This window comes from Filicampus tigris, chromosome 4 (assembly GCF_054856515.1).
Source record: "Filicampus tigris isolate MCC_2025a chromosome 4, RoL_Ftig_1.0, whole genome shotgun sequence".
In the NCBI taxonomy this organism is placed as follows: Eukaryota; Metazoa; Chordata; class Actinopteri; order Syngnathiformes; family Syngnathidae; genus Filicampus; species Filicampus tigris.
The window spans coordinates 1,074,409-1,095,000 of record NC_141220.1 but is presented as its reverse complement, the minus strand read 5'-3'; the positions used below and the strand labels follow the sequence as shown (position 1 = coordinate 1,095,000).

The 20,592-nt window shown below is 39.1% G+C and overlaps 1 protein-coding gene across 1 annotated transcript in view; it reads left to right on the top strand.

Annotated features, from left to right (window-relative positions):
- vps4a (vacuolar protein sorting 4 homolog A) overlaps nt 1-20,592 on the top strand; it is an 86,991-nt gene that overhangs the window by 47,033 nt on the left and 19,366 nt on the right. Inside the window, exons 8-9 of the mRNA XM_086027433.1 lie at nt 6,108-6,189; nt 14,780-14,999. Coding sequence (XP_085883559.1) covers nt 6,108-6,189; nt 14,780-14,999 — 302 coding nt within the window. The remainder of the gene's footprint in view (nt 1-6,107; nt 6,190-14,779; nt 15,000-20,592) is intronic.

Sequence of the window (20,592 nt, the reverse complement as noted above, 5' to 3'; positions counted from 1 at the left end):
AATCTCTATATTTAATGCTTTAATTTTGGCAGCCATAGTAAGAAAAGTGTTTGTGTTTACAGTAGATCAATATGTGCCATATTTAAATCATTTATGTGTGATTCATGTTGCACTATGCTTTTATTTTTTATTCTTTTAAACAAACCTTGTCTTAAGTTGTGTGTAAAATAGTGACATCCAGGTCAATTCCTTCAATCCATTCCATCAATTTGCATTGCTCACCCAAGCAATGCTGGTAAAAATTAAGGTTTTCTTTGTTTTGAATTGCAGGTCAAAGATTGACCTTATCAACAAATTTCGTCATACATATTCAAGGATTAAAGTATCGACCAAGGGTCGGCAACCTTTAATACTCAGAGTTATTGTGACCCGGTTTCCACGGAAAAGAAAACTGAAATGAAGATATTTGCCTATTCGTCACTACCCGCGTCTATAAAGTGCATAATAAAATGAAACGGACTTACTTGACACACAACACACGATTGAAGGCGGTCTTTTTGCATCAAATCATCTCATCGATCCATATTAAAGTGATGGTTGTGTCGGGATTGCCATTTTTCACTTTTCATTTTATATAGTTTTTGATCAGGAAAATGAAAAGAGTTGTCATTTTCTGTTTTATCAATTCATTTTGGAGAAATTAGGAAATAAGTGGCTCCATGAATAACGCCTTCTTTTAATGAGGAAAATGGCCACGCCCCCTACCATTCTCTCCATGTTCGGTTGGAGTCACTGGAGGAACCCGGATTAGACAGGCGGACCCCACACAAAGTGTAGAGGCCGCCGGCCACCCAGACCCAAGGAGTCCCTGCAATGACAGCCCCCGCGGGAACGGCAGCCACCCCTCCCTCAACGCGGAGGCCCCCCCATGAGGAAACACTGGAGCTAAAAGCTGACAACGGCAGAGAGCAACAAAACTAAAAGACAGAACAGTAGTATAGTCTAAGAACTAAAATCAGTAAGATAAGATAAAAATAATCTTCAATCAAAAGAAAAGATAAATTATTTAAAGGTTGTTAAAAGCCAAACTAAAAAGGTGTGTCTTGAGCTTCCTCTTAAAAATATCAACAGTCTCTGCAGACCTGACTCCTCTGGCAGGCTATTCCAAAGGTGAGGACCAAAATGGCTGAATGCAGCCTCGCCATGCATTTTGGTCCTCATCCTTGGAATAAATAAAAGGCCGGCGCCAGAGGACCTCAGGATCCGCGATGGTTGGTATGATAAAAGCAAATCAGATAAATAAGATGGCCCAAGACCATTAACACATTTATGAACTAATAAAAGTACCTTAAAATCGATCCTGAAACACACGGGGAGCCAATGCAGCAATTTCAAAACTGGAGTAATGTGCTCCCGCCCTCTGGATCTCGTCAGCACCCGAGCAGCTGAATTCTGCAGTAGCTGCAATGGTGAAATGCTCTTTTTCGGGAGGCCAGAGAGCAGGGCATTACAGTAATCTAAACGACAGGAAATAAAAGCATGCATCAGCACTTCCGTGTTAGCCTGAGAGAGAAACGGGCGGACTCTGGCGATATTCTTAAGGTGATAAAAACCAATCTTGGTTACATTTTTAATATGAGGAATAAAACTGAGCTCAGAGTCAAAAATGACGCCAAGGTTCTTCACACAATGTGAGGGATTAAAAACTTGTAGTTTTGGTAAAAGCTTCTCTCTCTGACCTTCAGGACCGATAACTAAAACTTCAGTTTTGTCCTGATTGAGCTGTAGGAAATTATCTGCCATCCATGACTTGATATCTAAAATACAATTTAAAAGGGTATCAATGGGTCCTGTGTCATCAGGAGACACGGCAATATACAGCTGTGTGTCATCAGCATAGCTGTGAAAGCTGATGCCGTGTCCCCTGATTACATCCCCAAGGGGAAGCATATAAAGATAAAAATAGGCGGCCTAAAATCGAACCTTGGGGAACCCCACATTTAATTTCATGGGTTTTGGAGGAACAAGTATCCATACTTAAAAAGAAATATCGGTCTGTGAGATAGGGATAAAACCAGTTAAAAGCAGTACCGGAGATGCCCACTAGATTTTTAAGTCTATTTAATAAAATTTGGTGATCTACTGTATCAAAAGCAGCGCTTAGATCCAGTAGCACCAAGACTGTGAGTTTTCTTACGTCTGCAGTGCACCTAATATCATTTAAAATCCTTAAAAGAGCAGTCTCCGCACTGTGGTTCATCCTAAAACCAGATTGATATTTCTCCCAAATATTATTTGCATTTAAAAAATGATTCAACTGGATGAAAACCAGTTTTTCTAAAATCTTACTTGAAAACGGTAAGTTGGATACAGGTCTGTAATTATTAAAAACGCTCGGGTCAGAATTGCTCTTCTTCAGAAGGGGCTTCACCACCGCCGGTTTTAAGACAGCGGGGAAGACGCCCGTCTGAACAGAGCAATTGACTATATTTAAAATTTGTTCCTCCAAAAATCCATAAAATGTCTTAAAAAGAAATGTGGGAATTTAATCCAAAAGGCAGGTTGTTGGGTTTACCTGGGAGAAAACTCGACCAAGTGTCCTTGCATCAACCAGGGCAAAACTTTCCAGTGTTTCCTCATGTAAATATGATAGTCCAGGTTGATTAAAACTTGTGTTTTGACGGGCTAAAAGACTGGATCTTATGTCATCCATTTTACTTCTGAAGTGGTCTGCAAAGTCCTCACAGAGAGCATCTGTTGGTCTCTGTGGGGACTTATTAAAATCAGAACTAGTGAAAAGTTCAAAGGTGGAGAAGAAAACTCTGGGGTTGTTTTTATTGACTGTAATGAGGTTTGAGAAATAGGAAGATCTTGCCAGTTGACTGTTTTATTGTAGGATTTCAGTTGTTCGCATAATATTTCATCGTGTACTGTAAGTTTACTTTTTCTCCACCTCTCTGCACTCCTGCAGTTTCTCTTTGATGTTTTGATTGCATTGTTTCTCCACAGGCGTACAGTCTTTGTTTTTCTTGTTTTAATTAAAAGTGGAGCTACTGAGTCTAATGATGATTTAAGATTTAGGTTAAAATTGTCAACAATAAGATCACAGGGTACAGGTAAAATGTCAGCAGGAGTGCTTTTTAAGATCTCGATAAAATTTGCAGCCACCTCAGAAGATAGGTAGCGTTTCTTCAGTGTTCTCACCGGGACTGCTAGATGGTTAAAACTGGCGATGTTAAAATAAACACAGTAGTGGTCTGACACTGCCAAGTAAACAACAGAGGACACACCAGCAGACAAGCCATAGGTTATAACCAAATCCAGGGTGTGTCTTCTGTTGTGAGTTGGCTGCAAGACGTGCTGTTTAAAATCCAAGCAGTTTAAAAGGTTTAAAAAATCTCTGGATAGTGGGTCCGAGATGTTGTCCATGTGTATATTAAAATCGCCAGTTATTAAAATCCTATTATAACTGGAATATAAAATGGATAAGAATTCTGAAAATTCTGTAATAAAAGAAGTGGAATGATGGGGAGGTCTATAAACGGTAATGCAGAGAATAGGGGGACTGCTAAAAACAAAGGCATGATGTTCAAACGATAAATAGCTGCTAAAAATGATCTCCTTTGATAAAAGAGTATTAATAAAAATTGATGCAGTCCCGCCTCCTCTTTTCCCATCCCTTGTAGAAAATAAAAAGTTAAAATTTGGTAGGCAAGCCTCGGTGAGAGCAACTGGAGCATCTGTACCAAGCCATGTCTCAGATAAAAGTATACCATGTAAATTATTGTGTAAAATCAGGTCGTTTATGATAAAAGTTTTGTTTAAAAGGGAGCGCATGTTCAGCACGGCCAGATTAATTATTGTGCTGGACGTGCGCTCATGGTGGTATGGATGAGCAGTATTAACATATACTAGATACTTTTTATGTAGATGTAGGTTGGTGTGTATATACATGTGTATATACACGTTACTGCGTATATTTACATAGGTTTGATCCTAAATGTTTGCCGTCAATGTTATACATTAATGGCCACATTATGCCGCCGTCCCTGTGTGACCCTGTGAAAATTTCCCCACTGTGGGATCAATAAAGGCATTCTTATCTTATCTTAGATTACCACTGTTAAAACCACGTTGTTTGTGTGTGCGAGGGAAGCGTCTGCCGGTGATGGTTTCAATGGGAAAGCTGTCCGATGATGGTAATGATAATGGGGGCCTGCAGGGGGAGCTAGTGAAGGCGGTGGTACTGTGAGCAGCTTGTATTGGCTTATAGGTGATGGTAGTGACATTGTCATTGCAGTGATTATGAGTAGAAGAAGAAATATGATTAGTAAACGAGTCAGCTGGGAGTGGAATTGGTAACAACATGGTGGATGTTAGCGGCTAAAATCTTGCTACCAAGAGAGTTCGGATGAACACCATCCGGCTGGTAAAAAGACGGGCGATTCCAGAATAGGTTAAAATTGTCAATAAAAGCAAAGTCAAGGTGGCCACAAGTGCGTAGGAGCCACGTGTTCAAGCTTAAAAGGCGGCTGAAGCGCTCGACTCCGCTAGACAATGCCGGCAAAATGCCACTCACCCAGACCGCAGGTTCTTAGCAAGGCAAAGTCTCTCTTCGTCTGCTCAGACTGTCGGCGTATTGTCTCGTTCGTCCCCACGTGAAGGATGAGCCGGGTTATGGATGATGGCAGAGAGTCAAGAACACCCGGCAGGATGTTAACTATGTCTATGACTTTTGCTCCGGGAAAACAGCGGGTGACGGTGCCGAGATAGTGAGTACGTCTAATGGTGCTGTAGCCAATTATAACGTGGTTGGTGGGTGACGTGAGGAGGGAACGCCAAGGGACTCACCGCCGGCGGGAGCTTCACGACCCCACTGTCCAGGATGGCTCCGCCGAGTGATGACGGTGGATGACACTAGTGAGTGTCGCCGGTGATGTCGGCCACTCGTGTACCGGGACACCGCGTCCCGGAGCAGCCCGACGCGAGAGTGGACGGCCGGGCCACCGGCGGACCTGCCCAACATGGAGTTCCCGGGTCGTCGCCGTGGGTGGCGGGGAATCCGTACTTTCATTGCTTCTAACGTCCAAAAACGGTGATCAATTGGCACCAAAATTTATGTGGACATCCCTAATAATGACCACTTCAACATATCAAAAGGATTAACCTCTCTGTGGCTGATTTATATGAGAATGAGGAAATGTGGAAGTCAGCAGAGCTGCATAGAGCTACATAGATTTACGCTGGTATCGCTGGCAGCACGCATCTCAGAAGGCAGTCACGCATGCTGGCTGCCTCCTGACACATCAAGTACTGTCAAACGCCTCTGAAGAAGGCGAATGCTGATCACCGAAAATGCACCAGGTCTGAAGAAAGAAATTAAAAACTTTGACTTAATAAAAAGACGTGAAACACGTTTTTGAGACAAATAACGTACTGTAGACTTAATAAAAAGACGTGAAACACGTTTTTGAGACAAATAACGTACTGTAACGAATTGGGTTATCTGTGTTGTGGTGACATTTGTGTTTTGCTAAGTTGTGTTGTTTCCGAGGTTCATGAATACATCATGAGATTCGCTGGATGGGAGGGGTGTGTGAGTGAGAGGAGTAAGCGAACGGCAAGGACCAGCGATCCCTGTGTACTTATGACGGAACTGTTGTTGCACTGTAGTTGGCGTTGACTACGGTCCCCAGTAGCTGTGTTGGAATAATAAAAAGGGAGATAACTAAGATACGGCTGACGTCCTGTCCTGTCTTTGGAAGACATTGAAATGTCTTTGGACACTAATAATTTATTTTCGCAAGCCACACAGAGCCGCAATATAAAAATGAAAGAGCCGCATGCGGCTCCAGAGCCATGGGTTGCCGACCTCTGTTATAGACTCATTGTGTAATAAATAATGAGGCGATTATTATTTTACTACAACTGCTGTAAATGGTTAGAGTACATAAAGGTAAAAACAATCGGCAAACATCGGCCATTTGGCTGATTACTTCGGCCGATGTTTGAAGTACCATAATCTGTTGTTATTTTAGACTAGATTTTATGAACAAGTGTTTGCAGAAATCCAGGGAATTCCCAAAAATATTTTTTCTTGCACCTGCACATAATAATAAAAATCCTACATGAGGTTCTGATTATTTTAATCCATGTGATTTGCATAGGTGTGGGAAACAACAACGATGGCATTTTGGTGTTGGGAGCCACCAACATTCCCTGGGTGCTTGATGCTGCCATCCGCCGAAGGTCAGAGGTCACTGCAATACTGTTCTTGAAAAAAAAAGTGTTTTATTTTCCTGTAATTGATGACATGGTTCCATGGACTTATATTGAGATGTGTCATGTATTTTCGTTTTTTTAACATAAGGAAGGACATTTGTCGTACAGTTGACACCCGCTTATTCGCGTTCCTGCAACCGCGGATTTTCATATAGGCTGGTTATTTTCTGTTTATTTTAAAATTTTAAATGTTTATTTTCTTCCACGTCAACCCCATTTTTTTTGGGTGGAAAAACCATATTAAAGCAGAAGTCAACCAAAACCAGTCACTGTATTTTCCGGACTATAAGTCGCAGGTTTTTTCCCCCCATAGTTTGGCCGGGGGTGCGACTTATACTCTGGAGCGACTTATGTGTGAAATTATTAACACATTACTTTCATGGATTGTTAGTGCTGACTTGTGACTTATGTTTTGCCTCCCTCTGCAGGCGCTTTAGCGCTAAAGCGCCCGCAGAGGGAGACAAAACATCATAAATACAAGTCAGCACTAACAAGCCATGACAATTACTTCTATATCATTTCACATGTTATTGTAACCCACATAAAGAAACATAAGATACATCCTAAAAGCTATTAAAATGCATGAATAATTTAAACGGTTAAAGTCTAATGCTTTGTTAAACTAACAGGCCTTGCTAGTCGAGGAAGCCATCTTATCCAAACAGCTAAACATTCACAAACTCCATAGACTCTAGGTGTGCAGCGAAGTTGCCTGTTTATATTGTGAAACTGCACAAGAAACAGAAAATTACATACACATGTATTTTCATAGACATGAACAAGATGAGCCTATGCTAACAATTAGCGATCACGATTAGCATTAGCGATAGCGATTAGTATGTTGAGTCAACAACCTACAATCATCCACAATTCAGCTTGTATATAAATGTTGCATGCTCATTACACACGATTGTCTAAGTTACTTACAGGTGATGGTTAAACAAGAATCAACCACAAACAGGCAGTTGCCTGCCTCTGGCTGGGGTATTGCATCATGCAGCCACATACGTAAGCAGCTGAGCATAGACAGACGAAGACATAATTACGACCGAATACATAAATACTTCTGGAGACTTGGAAACATTCTACATGGTCGGGGATAAATAAAAGACTTATTTAATCGATCTACAAGGCGATGGTTGAACAAGAATCAACCACAAACAGGCAGTTGCCTGCCTCTGGCTGGGGTATTGCATCATGCAGCCACAGACGTAAGGAGGAGCACCAAGGAGACGAAGACATAAGTACGACCAAATACATAAGTACTTTTGGAGACTTGGAAACAGTCTACATGATCGGGGATAAATAAAAGACTTAGTTAATCGATCTACAACCGTTTTGGTGAGTTTAAAGTTATCTTACCATAACTTTCTTGTATGCTACATGTAGCATCGTAGCTCGGTGGACATGATGCGTACTAAGCGCACAATTTCCTCCCAAAATGCGACTTATACTCCAGTGCGATTAATATATGTTTTTTTCCACTTTATTATGCATTTTATGGCTGGTGCGACTTGTACTAAATACTGTAGTTAATGCATTCAAGAATTATTAGGTTTTCCAGCTCAAAACAAGACAAAGCATGAAGACTACATTAAACCACACAGAATTAGAATTGCCAATACCATTTATTTGAACTGCGTTCTCAAACATTGCATACATACAGTCAGTGCTACTACTAACAAAGATTGCTTGTTGCTTCTTAAAATAAAAATAATTGCTTGAAGCATTTCAATATAAACTGTATAAAATTATACAATTTATTTTTATCTTACAGCACTGTAGTCACAACTGTGCATTATGTTGTACAGCTCCCAGCAGTACAAATATGTTTTTAAATATAATCATCTGCCGCTAACATGTAAAGTAACTTTATAGGGCAAAACATTTTGGGTATAGATTTGGCAAAGGTGGTGATGGGAGTGGTTCCAATTGCCACAACACAGCGCGTCCCATCAAAGAGTAACAGAGGGCTGGAGAAAGATCTCTTCTGGAGGTATATGGCAGGATCTTCTGTTGGCTAAATAAAAAGAAGAAAAATTATTCCGGGTAGGATAAAAAAAACTAACTGCAAAAGCAGTTTAAATGCTCATTTAATACTCATAATACTTATTATTATTATCATTATTATTTGGGGAGCAGAGATGCAGAAAAAAGAAGAAATCAATGCTGTATTCCTCACGGTGTCCCTTTCCAGGCTTTGCCCATATTCATTACATACCATTAGAGACAAACAAAAGAGAACACACATAGCATACATTGAGTGTTGAAAAAATGTGAACAAGATCTCACCTCGAGGACGTGAAGCAATGCCTCACTGGCATGTCGCAGTTTTTTTGGTAGTACAGTTGGAGATGGGAAGAGCGTGGGGAGTGCCCTGAACAGTGCAATGTTGTATTCCACTAGAATAGAATAATCAGCTTTCAGTTCAAAGTTACTAACTTCCTTGTCAGCTTGACCATGAGGTCGCACAATCATTGTCACCAGGACTAATATTATGCTTCTAGTTTTATTTAATCAACTTTACACTTATCTCCAATTTTGGAAACTTTTTTAATTTTCACATTAATGCAAAATCTGTAATGCGGAAAGACCATTCATGTAAAAATAACAAAAGAAAAAGAATGGAGAGAAGTGTTTTTCACATGACAGCGACGATATATTGGAAACATACACAATCCAATTCATAACAGTGTCTGTGGAAGCAGCTACATGGTGTATAGCAAAATGACTCACAAAGTAAATGATTTATGGGTGGCTTTAACACTTTCTTCCAAACGCCGTAAAACTGCACAATGGAGTAGAACTCTTCCAATCTTTTCTTAACTTCAGCTATGAAGTTGCTGTTTCCCATATCCAGGATTCGAAGCATCTCATCCATCACCTACAATGTAAATAAGCTCGTAAACATACAGCAATACCTGCTTTAAAGTAGAGATATACCGATATTTTTTGCCGGGCTGATAATCGGCTCCGATATTCAGTGTTTTGACGAATATCGGCATCTGTCTTTTTCAAAAAAATGTTTTGGTCAATAATAGATCAATTTAAAACTGTTAACTTCAACGAACTAATTATTTAAATTTTTGGTTAATTTTATAAAAGATTCTACTAACCCTGAGAAGACTGCACTTTTTGTTTTTGTTTGAAATCAAAACAAAGGTAAGTAATATCTTAATATTTCTGTCATTTTTAAATTTTGGAGGACTTTATTTACTGTAGTCAACTATATGGAGCTATTAGTTTTCATTTAACTTTTGAAGACAGTTACACAGACAGACCTTTTTGTTAGAATTTTACAACAAAGATGTACATTGTCAAACATCCATCCATTATCCAAACCACTTATCCTCACAAGGGTCACTGGCGTACTGGAGCCTATCCCAGCTGTCTTCGGACAGTAGGCAGGGGACACCCTGAATTGGTAGCCAGCAAGACAAACAAACATTCACACTCATAGTCACACCTAGGGGCAATTTAGAGTGTCCAAATAACATACCATGCATGTTTTTGGAATGTGGGAGGAAACTGGAGTACTCTGAGAAAACCCGCACAGGCACGGGCAGAACATACAAACTCCACACCGGGGCCAGATTCGAACCCACGACCTCTGAGGCGGACATGCTAACCTGTCGACAACCGTGCCGCACACATTGTCAAACATTTATCATAGTAAAATCAACATTATGCAAATCTGAAAACTTGTTCAAAAAACATATGCTTAAGGACGTTTCAACAAAGTTCAAAAGTTTTTTTTATTCTTTATTTTGACACCAATATTTTACTTTTAGCTGAAAATAAACATTGGCTCCAAAGACAGGTATTGGTTATCGGCCTCCTTGACTACTAATAATCGGCATCGATATCGGCCCTGAAATTAAAAAAAACATATCGGTCTATCTGTACTTTAAAAAGATTACCAAATCACATCTAAATTACTTACATGATGAAGCTCCTTGAAACATGGATATGCCTCCAGAATCTTTGTAGGCTTGTCCTCTTCTTTCAGGAGATCACTGTCAATGAAGGCACTTCTTGCTTGAAACTCAAGGTCAAGGATTTGGGAGACAGCAATCTGGTTTGGTTTTGGTTTTCGATACATCTCCTGCAGAGTCTTGTAATGTCTGGCCTGTGTTGCTGGGTTATCCATTTCTACTAAAAGAAAAAAATAGAAATCAGTACTGATAAAGAACATGTCACTGAATAATACAGATTTTAGCCAGCAAGTATAACATTGTGTAATGCTGTCATCATGTGTGCTCTATTGAGAGCCAAATAAATGAGAACAAATGAAAAGACATTTCAAATCACAATATATGTTAACATCAAAATCTGTAATGTCATGAGGTCCACAACTATCTTATTACCTAACCTTCATGCCAATCATTATTGGTAAAATTATCATTTGTCACTTACATGAATTCTCACGTGCAGAACTGCTGGTGGCAAATGAATTGTTGATCCACCACTCGAGTCCACATCTTCCTGGTCACTTGGTGAAACGTCAATACGTCGCCTTTTGTTTGGACGGCCTCTTTTTGGTGTTGGCCCCTGTTTTTTTTGGGGGGGGACTTCATATTCAGCATCCTCTTCTGAAGATAACTCTACATGCTTATCTGTAGTGAATAAAATATCACTTATTCATAAGTAAAAATGAAAATTTAAAAGGGATACTTCACTAATTTGGTAATTTTCAGCTGTATAAAGTTAATATTTTGTCTATAATAAATTAAAAAATATATATTTTTCATGTGGAATTAACACCTTTAAACACACATTTTGACACTTGCTGTCGACTGAAAATGACATCATGTGCTCAGGGGTCTGGTAAACAACCCATTATGGCTCATGTTCACAAGCTGAGCTGTCCGTGGTTGTTCGTTACTTGACCCCTGAATACATGTGATGTCATTTTTAGTCCACAGCAAGTGGCAAATTTTTTTTTGAATTGTTAAGTGTACATGAAAAGTAGTTTAGTCATCAAATTCATTATAGACAAAATATTAACTTTCTCTTTCTGAAAATGGCAAAATTACTCAAATATCCCTTTAAACTGGTGTGTTACAAAAATATGGAAAAAAAATGAATCACATGTTTGAAAGGTCCATCTTTATAGACAGCTTTGTCTGGTGAGGTGGAATTTTCATCCCTAAAAACAAAATGAAAACAGTTATTAAGAGAGTTAACAGAAACAATTCAAATCACCATGTGTATATTAAAAATTTGAGAGCAAAGCGAGATAAAAGATACCTCTTGACTACTAAGAGCTCACAGTTGTTTCCTCCTCAGAAAGTTCTCTGGCCCAGGAAAATGGTCTCTCAAATCATCCCGAGTGAGGGTGTGGAGCAACGCCTCATCAATGTTGTCAACTGAAAATAAAGTCCAATAATGAGCAAACCCTTTAGAACAGTGCACATTTACCTTTTAACATATACGTTTAATTTTAAGCAACACATTTAACAATATTGAAGTTGACAGGCCAAAGACAATCCAAATTCTGAGTGTTATTGTTATTTTCTCTCTTACTGAGGATAAACTTTGAAGAGAATCAAATTTAGATACTGGGTGTTTTGCGGTTGTAAAATATTGTGTTTTTGAGGGACAGCATAACAACTGGATTGTTTAGCTGTCACTTGCCATTAATATATATCTTTTTAACATCTAAACATGATATACCATTTAGAATGGATAATGTGACATCATCCTGGGCATCCATGATCACCTGCCATTTTTAAAAAAATCTGTTTTCATAATCCGTCTGTCACTCCCAATGAGCAGATAATGTGGAGTGCGACGGGTACCAACATCCTTTGGGAAAGCCCTATTAGCGTGAGGTTATGTCAAGCGTGAACGCCACGACATGCGTGAAAAACGGCCGTTCGCCGCGGGAATCGAGCTACCTTGGTTCAAATACACACAGCACCCCCCCAACTCCCGCCGAGAAAAAAAATGGGGGCCTGAAAAACGCTCGGGGGTGGAGCACCACTCCTGCAAATGGTAGTTAGTTATTCATGTATCAATTAAGACAATAGGAGAGCATCCATAACAGGTTAGTCTGTGTAAAAAGTGATCATATATATATATATATGTATATAAAATCGGCGGATATTATAAATACAAATTATAAGTCACTTACCAAACCGGCATTTGTTCTTTTTGCATTGTATTACGAAGACAATTAAACAGGTGTATATCCCACCCCACCCCACTCCTGATTTGGTCGTAACCATTCGCGGCTGTATAAGCCCGCCAACAAATGTTAGGAAGTTGCGGTATGCTTAATAATTGGCTCGGTCTGGACTGGTATATGTGCTGCGTTTTGGACTACTTGTGCTGTCTGTGGTTTTCCAAATACAGGCTTATTAATATTTGCGTTGCTATGCTAGCGAGACTTACTTTTGATTGTAGTTGAGATTTTCATTAGTTTAGAATTTCCTCTATCGTCTGCCTACACCGAGTTTCTCTTTTCTCTTATCTGTAGCATCTACCTGCTCAAATTCTGTCTTGGCCCTTTGATAAGACATATGTGCATGAGATTTGAATCAAAGCACCATTTCTTTAAACAGTGGTTATCAAAACTGAACTTCAAAAATGTCTGTAAGTCACTTGTCAACCATAATCACCTTTTTGAATGTTGTCAAAATGAAATGGGAACAGAGCATCCGTTTTTTGCGCATGAGAAGGAATTGGGTCCTGTCTCAGAAATAGCAAATATGGAGTACATTGCAAAAAAAATTAAATACTTTTTGGGGATTTATGAAATACAACATGCCATTAAAGTAAACTGTCTTATTCTCAATGGGAACAAGTACTGTCTGTGTTGCAATATTAAATTGATACATCATGTGATGTTACTCTTCATTGCAGCTTTGTAAATAAATGTGTTTATTGGCACTACATCAGTGTTTGTAATAATGTCACCATGCACTACCAGTGCATGTAACACTTACTAGGAGGTCTTAAAACAAGTTTTTACTGCTAAAAATTCTGAAAAAATACAAGTAGTCATGAAACAGAGACCGACAGTAATTTAGCTTATTGTGCATGTAAATTAACTAATTTTAGGATTTACAAACTAAGTAAGAAATAAAAGACAAATAATCTTAAAACAATATCTTACAAATTCTGCTCTTGCATAATATATTATCCTCAAAACTAGATCAAAATTACTTTTTAGCTTGATATAAGAGTTTAAGTCTAGGTTAGATGGCTGATTTTTGCAGTGGACAATTTCTCCTGCAACTTTCTTTCTTACTCGAGCGAAACAGTGAGAATTTCCCGCACCTCTGTACTCCACTCCTCCACTTCAACTATTCTTTCTTCCAGTATCTTAATTTCCTTCTTTTGTGCTCGTCAGCATTCACAGACTTTAACTTTATATTTGTTTCCTCTCGTAGGCTATCCAGCCCTTGTTTCATCGCCTCCATTTGTTTGCCAATTCTGTCCAAGGGTTTGGGTTAGGGTCATCTACTCTATGATGTCCCGTTTCCATTTTTCTTGTATATTGTCAAGCCCTGTTTGTAGGTTAGTCCGTAATACAGACACCCAGCGAGGTTCTTGTTTGACGTCCCAAGCTAATGGTGCGTTCCCCTTCACCTTTGTCGTGCATGTTTTCCGTTTGTTTCTCACTCTTCTTTTTATCTTTTCCCTTTCCACTTTGAGTTTTAACCATGTCCACATTTTCCTCGTTTGAGTTACAGCTTCGGGTTTTTTCTTGACTCAGGAACTTGTATAATTGCCATTTTAACATATTTTTTAACATACTGTCACAGCAGCAATGGAAAATACAAATGCACTTCCTAAAACATGTTTTTCTTCATTTGGGTACTTTGTCATTCATCCAGGTCATGGTAATCAGCAAAGTTTAAAGTGTACAATTTTTAATTTTTTTTATGTTGTATTAGACAATAAAATATCCATGTCGCAAATTAAGGGTTTCTCAAATTGATACACATTAACAGAGTAGTTTCTTGACTTAGCATTGCGCTTTGAAAATCTTCCGGGCGGGGCGAAATTGTGAAGAAGGCGGATACGACGTCAGCAATCCACGTCTCTGACTTACCAGCTGTGACATGTGCTCGTCGTGGTTTTTTTTTCTGATTCATTTAGTTTCTCCTTGAATTGAACAATAAATATGAGCAACCAATACTTACCGACAGCTTGTCATTGCGATGTTCAGAGCTTGGTGACGACGCCACTGGGCCAGGGACGTCACGCACGCACTGGGTCAAACGGCCATTGGACGGACCCAGCTCACAAAAATATGAAGCATCTTGTTTGATGCCCTTTCATCGTTTTTATCAAATTAATCATTGGAATCTTATTATTTGTACTTGAACTCCTTCTTAAAAAAGTTTTAGGATAACTTTTTTTCATGCCCCTTACACTTTAAATCAAGGCAATTAAACTCTTCTTGTTAGTTGAATTTGTGTTTTTTTTTTTTTTGTTATTGTCATTGTTGGAAGGTAGATGTAGTCTGCCAGACATGGATGAATAACTGTTCTAGCAGTCCTCTGTTAACAGCAGTGATTGATTGGAACTTGTTTCTGTTGAACAGATTTGAAAAGCGCATTTACATCGCTCTGCCGGAGGAGCCGGCCCGAGCTCAGATGTTTCGTCTACACTTGGGCAACACGCCTCACAGCCTGAGCGAGGCTGACTTGCGGCAGCTTGCTCACAAAACAGATGGCTACTCTGGTGCTGACATCAGCATCATCGTACGGGATGCTCTAATGCAGCCAGTTAGGAAAGTCCAGTCTGCAACACACTTTAAAAAGGTGAGATCCAGAAAAACCTACCTCACACTCAACAAACACTTGAGACATAGATTGCAGGGTTTCTCCCAGAAAACCGCTTAGTCAAGAAGCATTCTTGCTTCATAATAAGATATTTCATTTTAGTCCCTGTACTGTATTTCCATTGTTTATTGATAGACCTGTCATGGTAACCCATTTTTCTGAATGATATACAGTACATATTTACCCAGAAACTATCACAATAAACAATAGTATTGTTTGTTTTTGTTGTTTTTTTTAATTCCACTTATATACACTGCAAAAACACGCCTCCTTAAAACTAGGCAAACTACACTTGTTTTTAGTGTAAAATTACCAGAAACAAGTGAAATTATCTGCCAGTGCAGCAAGATAATTTTACTAACCTAGATTTCTTGAAATAAGAAAAATATCTAGAACTATATTAAGCTTAAAATAAGCATGACATACTTGTTCTAAGCAACAAAACTAGTCAGATAAATCTTAAAATAAGATTTAAACACTCACTTTAATAAGGCTATTATTTAGGCTTAGAATAAGATCAAAGCAACAAATCAAAGAAATGTAATCTAAAATAAAGATTAAAATACTCATTCTAAGCAACAAAACAAGTCAATTAAATCTTAAAATAAGCTTTAAACACTTGTTTTTATGAGGCTATTTAGGCTTGGAATAAGATCAAAACACCTATTCTAAGCAACAAATTAAGGTAATTTAATCTTTAAAAAAGATTAAAATACTCATTCTAAGCAACACAACAGTCAGTTAAATCTTACAATAAGCTTTAAACACTCATTTTAATGAGGGTATTTAGGTTTTGAATACGCTCAAAACACCTACTCTAAGCCAACAAATCAAGACAGATATTTTTAAAACTATTATTTTTTTCTTCCACATTTGCTTTTTGAAATTAGCTAATAAAATGCTAAAGTTGTATTTTTTGATTCAGTGAAAATGAAAGAAATACTGAATCAGAACATGAACCGTCAATCTTTAATTGTACTTCAAGTACAACTTGAATGGAACACAATCACCTCAGGTAATACAATAACGCACTGTGACACGTCATAGTCCTAATACGCTTTTGTTCAAGCTATTTCAAGACAAGAGTAGTGCTCCAACTAACAATTATTTTAACGATAGATTAATCAGTCGATTAATCGTTTAATCGGATTAAAACAAACAACTTGTAATTTCCATTTGTTTATTCAAGAACTGGACAGAAAAAGGGGATAGCAAATAAAATCTGTGATTCACTTAACTTTTCTTTGTCCAGTGTTGTAAATGGCAAATTACCAACAGCAATAGCACACTTGGTTACATCAAAAACCATGACTGGTCAGGTCAAGCTTCGTTTCTGGATAAAGGCCTCCGGGCTGTTCCGTAGGCCGTAACAGATCAAACATATGGCATACATTTAAAATGGGGTATTTATGCTTTTTGATAACATACACTTTGTTGATTAGGAAATATCTAACGAAGTAAAGAAAACTAAAGCGACTTAAATTTTAACCAAGCCAAAGAATCTCAAAATGATGCCTGTTGATTTCAATTCCAATGTCACCAGAGATTTCCTTACTTCAGTGTTAGTACTTACTTCCAAATTTGTTTCAGTTTTATTGGACTCATACAGCGGGCATCGATCCATACCACATGGTCGAATCTGACCAACCAGTGCGACGGAAAGCTAGAAGGTAGCGAGAGCAATTGACCTGATTTACCTTTATTGATCTGACTGTACATGAGCCTTAGTGCGATCTTTTTCTTTACAGAAAATGTATCAAAACGTGTAATACTGAAATACTGATGTAGTTCTCTCTATTTTAGCTGACAAGCGTAGTCAGTTTATTCAAACTATACATTATAATCTTGAAAGAAACATATAAGAAGCCAAAGCCGAACATAAGACAGTGTGTCCCAGATTTTAGATCTTCAGCATGAAGCAAGACGAGACTTGTCCATAATAGAAAGTTAAAGAGCCATACTTATCCTGGACGCGTATCCTTTTTTGAAATAATCTATTCAAGTATGTAATTATTGATCGTGATGATTAAATAAATTTGGCATCACTGATTTATTTTGAAACTTTTTTTTGTAATGAAAAATGTTTTGTTTTGTTTTAGGTGAGCTGTGCAGATTTTACTGTATAGACAAGTCAATGAACACTCATCTCGCTTCATACTGAAGATTTTAAATCTTAATCACCTGGAAAGATGGCACAAGGCTCGTCTTTGCTCATCCACCCTCACGTGATGCACAGAGCCGTTTCAATGGAGATATTTTGCAGTTTTTACAACTTTGGATTGAAGCTCTCCTGCAAGGTGGCAAAAAATAATTTCACGTTTAATAAAAAGGGAAAAAAATAGACTAGATAAAGTAAACATGAATTAAAGAACATACATGTTTCACGCAGTTATGGTGATTGTGTTTCTCAGCAGCCTGCATCTTAGTTCTTTTGACATAACATATTCCTTTTTTCTGCTGGAGTGGGCCAACTCTTAATTCTTGCAGCATAACTTCAACTCAGTGTTGGTGTACGCAACATATTCTGTAAGACTGGGGAGATGCAAGGTCCCAAATGGACTTTTATTCACAACGGTGTGGGGGCTGGCTGCAAATTGTGGGTGAAGATGCAGTTTCAGGAGTCTGAGATACAATGGGATGGTCCTTCTGATTTAAGGTGAGAACACAAAAATGTAAATTACTACAGGTACGGAAATGAATCCACAATTTGAAGAGATTAGTTGCTAGAAAATAAACACAGGATAAATTACCAACCACAGTTGTTTTCTTCTGATGAAGTGCAAAGGCCTAAGAGGCCTGTCAGATCATCTCTATTCAGTGTTTGAAAACAAGCCCTCATCAATGGAGCTAACAAAAGCAAAAAGAAACATCAATATCATTCAAAAAAGAACATCAGTTGATAGCAAATATGAATATAAATACTATAAATATATAAAATGACCTTTTAGGACAGACACTGTGACATCACCCAGGTTCTCCATTGCTCTATCACCTATAAAAAATGCACTTACATTATTACTACAGAAATGTTACATTTACATCTGGTCGGCAACAAACTGATTACTGAATTATACTTGGTTGGAACCCACAAAATGGCAATGATTTATTTTTAAATATAAAAATAATTTATTGTACTGAATATTATTGTATCCAAATACGGCGATAGCCGTGGAATTGTCATTTAGGGAGGGAGCAATGATGTATATTTTACTAAATAAATATAGTTGGTCATGACAAAGTATTATAGGTGTATGCATATTTTTTAGTTTTCTTATTTTACCAGTTTAGGGAACTGCTTGTTTGTTCTTACTAGAATACAGTGTAATAGTATAATATTACAGTAAGTGGCAGTGGCACTCATTTTCAGTGTGTGCAGGGAGCATAAACAATGTTAATAAAGTTATTGAGCAGCCGTGCAACCATTTTATGGACAAATTAGACTATTTATATTCGTGGCGGGTTAGTTAGTCGTGGGTGAAATATTTTTTTCTTTCTCGGGGGGCGTAACAGAAAATAATTGAGAATAAAGGTGCAACCTTTAATCGATTAATTGACAATCAATTATCCAATTAATTGGTAATTATTTTTGATAATCCATTAATTGTTTGGATAACTTTCTTAATTTAAAATTGTCCAAATCCTCAATTTCATCTTCTCAGCAGCAAATATTCTTCAATTTCTGCAGTCCACCATGAAAGCATCCATCCATCCATCCATTATCTAAACCGTTTCTCCTCACAAGGGTCGCGGGGCGTGCTGGAGCCTATCCCAGTTGTCTTCGGGCAGTAGGCGGGGGACACCCTGAATTGGTTGCCAGCCAATCGCAGGGCACGCAGAGACAAACAACCACACACAAATGCACATTACTACTCTTGTCCCCTTCAACCTGTGAAAGTATCAACGTGTTGTGCACAATAGTTTGGATTTATTGACATCAAACGTGATCTCGTCATGATCACCTCCACAAAACCAAAATACCGTGGCGATCGCTTCTCCATTTACACCGGCTGAAGTGGACAAGAGCATGAATGCGCACACGAACCCTGACATTTAGCGATGCTAAACTCGTGTCAACTCTCAGGAGGCAGACGGTGACTGGCAAGCGATCAGGCAAGCATGGAAACTTTGAGTGTGGCCGCATTGGAACGCACCATTTCGGCTGTCCCGTTCCAAATTGGACGGCGTGTTGTAGGTCGAAAAACTGGGGCCATTCCTCATCCAAATAAATGTGCACGTCTACTCATTCACACTTCAGTCTCTCTAAATGTCCTGACTGGTGTTAAATGCCTCACTTGCCCTAACAGTGATCAGCAAAGAAGCAGTGTTTTTTTTTTTTTTTTTTTTAAGCAAAGAAGCAGTGTGCGTTCATCCCAGCATAAATCTACGTCTGCCAAAATTGTTGTAGCTCATCTCTCTACCTCTTTGCAGAATCCAATCTGGCCTTCCGATTCCTTTTCCTGATGAGTGGTTTACATCTTGCGTATGGCATGTGTACGGCAGGGGCGGAGCCATGGGTGGGCCTGGGTGTGCACAGGCCCTCCCAGATTGACACACTGCCCACCCAGTGAGATTCATGAAATATATACTTTTAAATTTTTAGTAAATTATTATTAATCTCCTAAGGCCCAAGCTGGTTTTTTTATATGCATTTTTAGTTCTTTTTGCTATTTAGTCTTATTGGAACCTAATTTGAAGAAAAACTAAGCATCATGTTTTAGTTTTTTGTATTGTATTGTACTGTATTTTGTGTACTGTATTGTGACTGTAGTATGTAATACTCTTCTGAGACCACAAGACGGCAGTGTAAGTGCCCACAACACCCACAGTTCCACAACGCACACGAGGTAGAAAGTGCTGTCCACTTATGTGGCCACTAAGCCTTAGGAGGTTAAATTATTTTTGAATTTGTGTTTCCTTGTGTGTTTTTTTTTTTGTTTTTTTTTTTGAATGGCATAATTGTGTATGGTCGCCTGGCCGGGCTCAGCCCGAAAAGGACACGTGGGTCCCCCTTCCCATGGGCTCACCACTGGTGGGAGGGGCCAAAGGGGTCGGGTGCCGTGTGAGCTGAGCGGCGGCAGAAGACAGGGACCTTGGCGGTCCGATCCACGACAACAAAAACTAGCTCTTGGGACATGGAATGTCTGGCAGGGAAGGAGCCCGAGCTGGTGTGTGAGGCTGAAAGGTTCCGACTAGATATAGTCGGGCTCACCTCCACACACAGCTTGGGCTCTGGTACTAGTCCTCTCGAGAGGGGTTGGACACTCTTCCACTCTGGAGTTGCCCAGGGTGAGAGGCGCCGAGCAGGTGTGGGCACACTGAGCTGTGGGTCATGACCGAAAGAACAAGATCTCAGATACAAGCGGCCGAAGTGGGTTTCCTTCGCAGGGCGTCCGGGCTATCCCTTAGAGATAGGGTGGGAAGTTCGGCCATCTGGGAGGGACTCAGAGTCGAGCCGCTGCTCCTCCGCGTTGAGAGGAGCCACTGCTCCTCTGCATTGAGAGGAGCCGCTGCTCCTCCGCGTTGAGAGGAGCCAGTTGAGGTGGCTCGGGCATCTGATTAGGATGCCTCCTGG